Source organism: Pituophis catenifer, unplaced genomic scaffold (assembly GCF_029215685.1).
Source record: "Pituophis catenifer annectens isolate HBS135680 unplaced genomic scaffold, rPitCat1.0.hap2 SCAF_4, whole genome shotgun sequence".
NCBI classification, from domain to species: domain Eukaryota; kingdom Metazoa; phylum Chordata; class Lepidosauria; order Squamata; family Colubridae; genus Pituophis; species Pituophis catenifer.
In genome coordinates this window covers 95,869,285-95,879,970 of record NW_027256884.1, presented here as the reverse complement: position 1 = coordinate 95,879,970, position 10,686 = coordinate 95,869,285, and the positions used below count along the sequence as shown (strand labels likewise).

Below are 10,686 nucleotides of genomic sequence, written 5' to 3'. Positions count from 1 at the left end.
CAGGACAAAATAATAGAGTGTTTTAATCTCCCAGGACACTCTGTTACAAACCACAGTGACTATCTTAAAAAAATGATACTAAGAGAGATTGGTGAACTCATATTTCAAAAGGTGTCAGGCAATCTTAAAAAGGTTTTAATAAATACATTTTTAATACATTATAATTGCTACTCGCAATGATCATCATTATTATCTAAGTAGCTCCTGCACCACTCAAGAAGACTCTGGGAAGCTATAATCTGTAATCTGTCTTACATGCATCTATATAACAAAATTGTCTTCCCCATCCTTCCCTGCCATTTTAATTTAAATCTGGTATCAGACTAGCTTCTCCTTGCATCTGATGAAGTGAGTTGAAGTTCACAAAAGCTTTTGCTTTTAAAGCTTAAAAGCTTTACTAAAAATTTATTAGTAAAAATAACTATTACCAGATTCCTTGATAATTTTTTTTTGCTACCATAAACATTCCTCCTACAAAAAACTAGAAGTAACCCAACACGACAACCAAAACACATTGAATCCATTACCTCAAATAGCTCCCTGAATAGCTCCAAAGCAAGATTTGAACACTTTTCAGATACTTCCAGTGGCTGGTTTGACCAATGTACTAAAACAATAGATGAGTCAGAATTCTTAGCACGAGTTGCAAGTCTTGTACTTGCAGAGACTGCTACATTTGGTTCCAGTACTGCTTGTCGTACAATATGACGGAGTTGTGTCACTGAACAAAATGCAAGTAGCAATTCTAATATCTAAGAGAAACACAAGAATTATTAGAATAATGTTTACACTAATATTTACAATTTCAGATTTATGACGCAAAGCTTTATTGCTGAAGCACACTATTGCTTTAAGATACTACTTTAAAAAATAAAAAAAATAATCAAATTGTTCATTTCATTCAGTATTTTAAGCAGTTTTACAGCATTGAAAATGTACGTTTAATATTTTTTAAAAAAAAAAAAAATTAGCAAACAATCTCTTCAAGAAGGTGTAGTTTATCTCAGGACATAACATAGTATTAATCATTTTGGATTGCATCTGACTATTCCAGGAGTTCATGTTTGGGGATTTATCGAGAAGATGCTGTGTGAGCAAATGAATCTGTGAAAGTGTGACAAATAACCAACAGGCTCTTAGGGTATTGTGGCCTGTAAGAAAAAGTTCATAGTTTTTCTACTATCTACATTTTCAGTTGCTTTTTTAAAATCAGAAAGAAGAGCAAAGTGATAGACATGAACAGTCTAGGACAGTTACACAGAACACAAAACGGCTGTTATAGATCACGGGCACAGAAAATGAAACAGATAGGAAAGGGCACAAAAAGACACACAGACACATACTGATTGACACAGAGGGGGGTCAGACACAAATAAAAAGCAATCAGAAGGATGGAAAGTCTACACAAGCATACAAAGGGGAAGAATTACAAAGGGACATAGAAAAATAAACCACTCTTCTGATATTCAATTACTGAAAATAATTCCTTTCCCTTATCAATACAAGGATGCTATTATTCCAAGAATCATTGATGCCTGACCCTTCCATAATTTCCATTCAACCAATTTTGTCAAGCAAAGGAGATTTTGGTTGATGCTGTCAGTTTCTGTGAAATGGAATTGCTACTTGTATTGTAAAGGAACAATATGACCAAAGCAGTTGAAGAAGAGAAGGGGGAATTACTAGAGGAAGAAGAAATATGCAATGAAGGATCCACCTGGAACAAGTAAAACCAGAAAGGAAAATCTGCAGAGAGGATAACCGACGATAGCACTGATGACATAGAAAAGGAGCTAATTTAGAGGGACAGTGAGTAGAAAAATGTGACTTAGGCATCCAAAAGACAGCTATCTAGAAAAGCTATCATATTAAATTTAATAACTGGGTGGACAAAGAACTGAAATAGTTACGGAACTGAAAGGCAGCTATGTAAATAAATGTATACCCAAATCTTGGAAAATCAGTGGTTTCAAGTTTTAAGAAATATAAAATATGATTGATGAATGAAGTTAATTCATCAGAAAATATTGTTTGATTAAAGAATATTTTTTAAAAAATTGAATGTTAATTCTTTTTGTGTGTGTGTCTAAACAACAGAGCTCTTTTTATGCAGTTCTTTTTTTATTTCAAGTTACAGCATGTTAGCATAGGCAGGGAGATAGTAAAATTATACTATAGTTGAACTTGGGGAGGGGGGTAGACACTCCTGGCAACCGTCTGGACAGGTCCCAGCATGTTGTTGCCTGTTTCCTAGGGCTGAGACCATGAATGGTCCAAGGCCACCCCAGTTTGGCTTCATACCTAAAGCGGGACTAAAACTCATGATCATCTTGTTTTTAGCTTAATGCCTTAACCACCACACTAAGCTGGCTCTTTCATTGTTTTGTTTTGTTTTGTTTATTTTATTTAATTATTTTAGTCTGTCTGTCTGTCTGTCTATCAAAATTAGGAACTGCCCATCTCCATCACAGAGCAACTCTGGGCAATGTACAATTAAAATATAAAAGTGTAAAGTTTGTATACATTTATATTAGGAGAAAAACAGGATTAAAATAATTAAAATTAAAAAGATGAAGGGAGGCCTAACTAGTTCCATGGCTGCATGCTTGTCTGTGAGCTCCAAGAAGGTCAGCAGAGCCAGGTCTTCAGATATTTCTGAAAAGCCAGGAGAGTAAGGTCCAAGAGAATGTTCGAAAAAGTGGAAAAATAGTTTGAACTATTTTCTAAAATATGAAATTGGGAACTTTAAGGAGAGATTTAGTTTTATCAAGGCTTTATAAATGTATGTAAATGGAAAACTTGTTTTCCTGATGTTAAGGAATGGATGCAAGTTATATTGTATATTTGTTATTAACTTTTGAAACATTTTGTATTCTAAAAATGAGAAATGGCGTAATATGTTTCTACATGGTCTAGGCGTTAAGATTAATGATTTAAGATTAATCTTAATAGAGTTAAGATTATTGATTTAAGATTAATCTTAAATTGATATTACGTGTTTGTTTTTATTAGTTTATTTTTCTTCATTAATATTAAACTTACTTTAAACACTTGAATTATGTAGATTTTGTAGATGTTATATAGATTCACTGATGTAACTTTTATTATTGTGGTTTACTGCATTTCGCCAATATAACAAATTACTTCTCTTCACACACACTAACACCTAGAAAGTGCACCTAGAAAGTACCTTTGCTGAAGAATCAGAATCTCTTCCATGAAGGAGGCCTATCACCTGATTAAGACAAGATGTAAAATGTTCATACCTATAGTTTTGAAGGAAAAAAGGAGTTTAAAAAATGTTGAAATTATGAAAATTTTGATAAGCAAAAATAAAAATTATTTGGTAAGGGATTTATCAAACACACACTTTACTATGTCTGTTTCTTGAACTTCTGCCCATGATACCAGCAGTTTTCTGATCCTGATCTGGATGCTTGACAACTGACTCACACTTATAACAGTTGCAGAATCCTGTGGTCACATAATCACCATTTGCAACTTCATTGCTATTTTCCACAAAGTTAATGGGGAAGCTGGAAGGCAAGGTTGGGTGTTGCTCTTGCTCTTCCCCCCCCCAAAACACCCACTATGAAATACAAGATTGCATTGAATAGCGTGCTTGCGCCAAAGTGGCCTCTTTCCAGTTTACATGCACTTATGCAGTGCAGCAGCCTCTCTCCCAGCATGTACACAGTGGCATGCTGGATACATGCTTGTGGCTGTGTGGCATGATCCCTGAAGCAGCTGTTCCAGAACTGATAGCCCCTTAGGGGACTGCAGTGTGATCCCAGTAATAGAGTGCCTTGCTTTGCTTCATTCACATTAGCAAAGCAAAAGAAAGATTTTCGTTCCTGGGACTGTGCTTGCTGCAATCCCACAAGCGGCTGTCACTTTCAGAGTGGCTGCATTCAGGATTAGCTTGTGCGGTTATATGGTTAGATCCCAGAAGAGTCCACTTGGAAAATGACAGCCGCTTGTGGGATTGCCCTGTGGAGCTCAACAATCGAGAGGCTTGCTTTGCTTTGCTAACGTGAGCTCTGAAACATTCTGTAGCACTAGAACATTAGTAAAATAAATCAAACTGCTTTGTTGCTGCCATTTTCCAGCCAATCATAAGTTGAAAACTATTGTGTTTGCTCCCAAAAAAGACCTAGACCAAAAATAAGCCCTAAATTGATTTTTACATATGCATCCTATGTAAGCCCTACACCAAAAATAAGCCCTAATTAAGACCGTCCCACTCCGGGATGCATGGGGTGGGGCGAGGCACATGGGTAAAAATTAAGCTAGGATGGGGATGGGGGGTCGAAGCTGACCTACTTACCTTCGGACAATTGCAGCCAGGCCTCGCACACCCCGACACCTGCCTTGCCAGCCCACTTCTTCTGCGACTGCAGAAGAAGTTCCTGAAGGGCTCTGATAGTGAAAATGAGGCCGGGGGCGACACACGCAAGTGAGGTGAATCAGTGAATGACACCCTCCTCCCCAAAAAAAAGACCTGGTGCCTTTTTTGGTGGCAAAAAATTTATAAGATCGGGTCTTATTTTCGGGGAAACACAGGTATGTATACATATAGCCAGAGACTTCCTCTTATTCTGTTAATTCCACAATTCTCAGAATAGTAGAATTAGGCTGGCTGTTCATTAGTGCCTTGGGCAAAAATTAAGCATGTTCACATTTGGTAAATGAAAACCAAAGCTGTACATTAATCTGTTAATGGAGTAGAATAAAAAATATTTGAGATACTTATCAGCAAGATAAAAAGTCTGAAAGGAGGATGACCGTAACCCTTCAGCTGCAGCTCATTCTATTACAGCTTTTTCTTTAATTAAAACAAAGGACCCACATCTAAAATGGTGTATTTCACAATACACAATATTTTTTAATTAAAATTTTAGAAGAGACTAGCTGGATCTAACCCGATCTAGCCCGATTATTGACAAATCCTGACGGAGAATGATTCCTTATTACCTTACATTAAATAGAAATTAAAGCTATAGGACAGTATTATAGAATTCAATTCATATCTTAAGATCCAAAGAATCAAAGAAAAGATTGGAAAAATATAGCAAATGAAATCATTCAATAAGAATCAACTAAGAAAAATATTCACAGGAAATATAATATATATATATAATTAGAGGGATGTAAAAAATTATATTATATATTTTTTATATATAAATATAAAATTATAAGAAAATATTATATATTTTCTATATAATTAGAGGGATATAAAAATTATATATATAATTATATATAATTAGAGGGATGTAAAAAAAAATATTATTTATTATGTAAAGCGTACTTGGTAAGATAATCTGCAATCTTGGGATTCTTCAGGAGATCCATAAGCAGATCCACAGAATATTTTCTTGTTAGTGTTCCATCACCATTCACAAGGATATTAAATATTAACTGGAAAGTCTGGTGAATATTTCTGGAATGAAACAGCTAAACAAACAAAACTGATTTACAATCATATGAATTTTACACTATAGCTTAAGTCAGTTGCATTCAATGGAAGGAAGGGGCTATCAGACTTTTGGTCTTGTGGAATTTCAAGTTGTCTTACTTAGGAGTCTGTGAGTATCAAGCCTAATTTAGGACTCCAAATACTACACCTGTTTTTTTTCCTTACAATATATGAGATATGTACTGTTTGTGGGTATTTGTATCACAAATAAGGAGAATGATTCCTTATTACCTTACATTAAATAGAAATTAAAGCTATAGGACAGTATTATAGAATTCAATTCATATCTTAAGATCCAAAGAATCAAAGAAAAGATTGGAAAAATATAGCAAATGAAATCATTCAATAAGAATCAACTAAGAAAAATATTCACAGGAAATATAATATATATATATAATTAGAGGGATGTAAAAAATTATATTATATATTTTTTATATATAAATATAAAATTATAAGGATTTGTCACAGCAAATCCTTATCTTGTATCTTTAGAATTTCCCACACCAAGACTCTCTTTAGGGAAGAAGGACTTATTTAATCAACCAACCAGAACACACAATTTAGATCTCCAAGATTTCCAAAGGGTATTCCAAAGAATTTTCCAAAGCTCTGCCAGGCAATGCTCTGGGTTGTCCGATCAACGGCATCACTTAATAGGATTGTTGTTAAGGGATATTGTTATTATATTGTAACTTAAAAAAAAAATGTTTCTTAAGGTAAGCTACTTAGAGCCATTGGAAATTAAGTGATGTAGAAACTATAGCAAATAAAGGGATAGATATATAAATACTATGCATAAGCTTCTTTTAAACTGAGTCAGGCTTACCTTTTCTCCAACTTCTTCATTTAATGTAAGACTTGATAATATTGAAAGTGCAAAAACAACCATTGTTAGACTACTGTGGGCCAAGAAACTGATCAGAGTGCGATAAAAACCTTTCACATTCGTCTAGTACAAAGAGAAAAAAAATCCTTTAAAAATGCAATGAGATTAAAGGTGCAGCCTAATTCAATGCATTATATGCATTACAATAATTTTCTGTTAGTTGAAAAATGTACTCCTTAAAATCTTACAATTGAAATATCTAGTCAAAATGATTAAACATGCAACTATTTTAATTGCCCATCAAAGCAAAAAAGTTGCACATAATCAGAGTGACAAATAATACTATACAATCCTAAATATATATATACCTAAATAATATGACTGCCATATTTGTAAAACACTATGCTACCTACAATAAACTGCACTGCTACATACATATCAGTATTACAGTTATATTTACAGTATAATTATAAAAAGATAACTTAATTAAGCAAATTATGTGGATAATCTTATTTAGGAACAAAACCTACAGACTTTGTAGTAATAAGATATAATATTCAACATTCATAACAATAAACATGCTCATTCTTTTACCATTAATACTGGTCAACATTCTGAGATCTCTTAACTATGAAAAACTCAGTTTAAACTTTGATCAATTTCAATCACAGATCTTCACAGACTTCAAAGAGGTATTTTAGTTTACACAATCATTTAAGCAAGTAAGTAAACACAATTGGAAATGTATTAGGAAACGTTAACTGTATGTAAATATGTGGTCACAGATGTCTACCTTCCATTTAATTATAATGAAGATGGATCTGATCCTTTCATAGTGGAACTACAGAATAGTAGAATAAAAGTGATTGAAAAAAGGAGAATCGCTTTAGAGAAAATATCTCTATTTTTGCACAATGAAAAAACATCAAAATTACACAAAAATGAAAGTTCACAAATTGAGCAAGCAATTGTTGTGACCAATTGTTGTTTTACTGGACCAAAAGTACTTTGATTTCCAATTATTAAATTATGGAAGTAATATATTTTTAAAAAAGACTTCAATAAAGCAAATTTCTTACCAATGACTTGATATATGTTTGAACAGTGAGATTATGTCGACAAAGATTTGCCAAAAGTCCTAGGCATGGTATAGTTAACTCATCTTCTGTAGACTGACTGAAGATTTTTAAAAAAGTCATTAAATATTTTCATATAATTCAATATTTGCTAATAAACTGATTTTACAAGTTAATCTTTATTCACTTTGCTATACAATATAGAAGACATTAATTTTAGTGTATACATAGATTTGTATCTATTAAGGTTTATATAGCTGAATATAAATGTTAGTGATTTAAGGTAACATTAAAGAAAAAGCCAAAATTCAGCATTAAACTATTCAAATTACTTTATTAATCAATAAAAAGAGAAAAATAAAACGACTGACAGCTGGTTGAGAAGAGATTGCCTATAATTATGTGGTCAACGGTAAAGTGCTAAAACTACTTGTGAATGCTGGCTACATTCTCATAAATACCACCTCACTATGAAAGATGAATTGAATACTAGCAGATCTATTCTACTAAATGTTCAGGACAAACCACTTCTACAATAACTATAGGTTGCTTATATACTACCATCAAGGACAACTGGCTCCTATTGAATAGTCTACAGGATAACTGTTTGGGTTATCCTATTATGTTATGCAGTAACAGTTGACCAAACAAAAATACATTCCTGTGGCACAGTCTCATAACCTGTAGAGACTCAAAACCTTCTTGGAATTTGTCTATGGAGAATCTCAATCATCCAAGTCATGGTTGTCACAAAGGTGTCTTTTCAAGAGACAACTGGACTTTCTTGTGTTTCTTTGAAGATGTTTCGCTTCTCATCCAAGAAGCTTCTTCAACTTCTGCTTCTTCAGGAAATTTTAAATCCAGTAACATGTTTCCAATAGGCAATCCCTACAATCAAATATCTATGGGACATATGGTGAAGTTCCTAGTTTAAGATTACCCACCAAGGTGAGCATAAAATAATGCTTGAAACTCTCATGGCAGGAATGGCAAGAATTTTAGCAATCAAGTATTATTCTAAAGCTTTAGGTAAGCTTTGTAATGTTCAAAATCTTCATATGTGATAGACCACACTGATAGTAACCGTGAAAATGCTCAAAGGAAAGCAGGGATTAATATACAAGGATAAAGTATCTTCTCTTTCTTGCACTAGTGTGGCAGGAACATTTCCAACTAGAAAGCCTAGTTTAAATTTCTAGAAAACAGTCCAATATGTCTCCAAATTTAAACTCAGTTGTCACATATTTCCATGCATCTCAAGACTGCATAGTGTTAAAGTACACAGAATAACTGAATTGAAACATTCAGGGATATAAATATACCTACAACTGCCGATTTAATTAACTATTGCATTTAAGAAACTTACATGCGAAGCATTAAGAAAGAAATTAAGTCTTCAATATTAGCACTGGCTTGCAATATTCTTGCATTGTAGGTCAATTTCTGTAGCAGTTGAATACTCTGTTAAAAAAAAGAAAATCAATGAAAGTATAACTGTTTGCATTAATTTATCTGCGTTTATTTTTCAGATCCATAATCAGATAATATATTATACTATTTTGGTTTTAAATTTTAAATATTTTGTTTTTACCATGGATATTTTATTTAAATGTTTGTAATTGTTGTAAATGGCCAAGTATCTTAAAATTGTGGTGGATATAATAAAATAATTCAATTGAAGTGGTATTAAAATTGCAACTACTGATTGCTTTTTTTAAAAAAAATCAGTTTATTTAAACAAAACCAAAATAACTATGAAATTCAATTCTCAGAGGGCAATGTCAAGCAAATATTCTTGCTTGATAAATCCATCTGTTTTCTCTCAACAGGTTTGGTCAATAGAATGTTGATCTGAGTAATGCTTATGGAGAGATTTATTATTATTACTGTTGTCCATTATTTCACATATCAGTTAATGTAAAACTTTATGATATAGCTGATGGAGCATACATTTCTTTTATTGGACAAGTGTAGCCCAACATCTGACAGCTGTAGCCAGGGGGACCTTTTATCAGGTTCGCCTGATTCGCCAGTTGCGGCCCTTCCTAGATCGGCATTCCTTGTGCACAGTCACTCATGCCCTCATCACCTCTCGCCTGGACTACGGCAATGCTCTCTACATGGGGTTCCCCTTGAAGAGCACCCGGAGACTCCAGCTGGTCCAGAATGCAGCCGCACAGGTAGTTACAGGAGCTGCATGGCGCTCCCACATAACACCTCTCCTGCGTGAGCTGCACTGGCTCCCAGTGGTTTTCTGGGTGCGCTTCAAGGTGTTGGTTATCACCTTTAAAGCACTCCATGGCATAGGACCTGTATATCTTCGAGACCGCCTGCTGCCACCAATGGCCTCCCACCGACCTGTGCACTCCCACAGAGAGGGCCTCCTCAGGATGCCATCGGCCAAACAATGTAGACTGGTGGCCCCCAGGGGGAGGGCCTTCTCTGTGGGGGCACCTGCCCTCTGGAATCAACTGCCCCCAGAGATACGAAGAATTCAAGACCTCGGTGCCTTCCACCGTGCCCTGAAGACCTTTCTTTTTCAGCAAGCCGGGCTGGCTTAACACTTTTTTTAAAATGTTTTTAATAGCTTTGTTATTGTTCTTTTAATTTTGGGGCCAAACATATATATATCTTTTTAAATTGGTTTTAATGTTTGTATTTATGTTTTTACTTTGGCTGTACACCACCCTGAGTCCTTCGGGAGAAGGGCGGTATATAAATTTGAAAAATAAATAAATAAATAAAACATAGGTCCAGAGTTGTCATAAAATTCTTCTATTTAAATAGGAGAACATTTTATTCTTCCAGCTTTCAATGTTTTTCTTGGTTCAGGTCATCTCTAGGCTTCTTTATTAAGTTTATATTTTTACAATGTAATATTTTATAAACTGTCTAGCCAAATTTATAAGAGGAATACTTGCAGTTCCAAGATGCATCAAGACTATAAGCAGATATGGTTATTGTGATGCCAGAAACTGTCTATTTCCTTAATTGCTGATTAAAATTGATTTCTTTTCTTCTATGGGTCTGGCTTGATTAGTTCTCAGAGTTTGTTTTAAATCAACCTGGCTAACAAAAGCTATTAGCAAACTCCAGTCCTTTTTTGACTCTTTTAAAAGCCTATGTCCATTAGGGTTGAAAATGTCCGGAGTTATCTTAAACAATGTATCTGAGACAGTGATTTTTCATCCCAGTTTAAGCCTAGTATCTAATCCTACAGTTAAACCCTCAATTCTTCTCAAATGGGCATGTGCCATCATCTTATCTCTCTTCAACCTGGTCTGAATTCTGAAATTCTATCGCGCTTA

The 10,686-nt window shown here is 34.2% G+C and overlaps 1 protein-coding gene across 1 annotated transcript in view; it reads right to left on the bottom strand.

Moving 5' to 3' along the window:
- Positions 1–10,686, bottom strand: part of CIP2A (cellular inhibitor of PP2A) — a 30,163-nt gene that overhangs the window by 13,725 nt on the left and 5,752 nt on the right. The window contains exons 4-9 of the mRNA XM_070943762.1: positions 8,745–8,839; positions 7,382–7,478; positions 6,303–6,425; positions 5,309–5,454; positions 3,191–3,266; positions 528–752 (exon numbers count right to left, since the gene is read on the bottom strand). Coding sequence (XP_070799863.1) covers positions 528–752; positions 3,191–3,266; positions 5,309–5,454; positions 6,303–6,425; positions 7,382–7,478; positions 8,745–8,839 — 762 coding nt within the window. The remainder of the gene's footprint in view (positions 1–527; positions 753–3,190; positions 3,267–5,308; positions 5,455–6,302; positions 6,426–7,381; positions 7,479–8,744; positions 8,840–10,686) is intronic.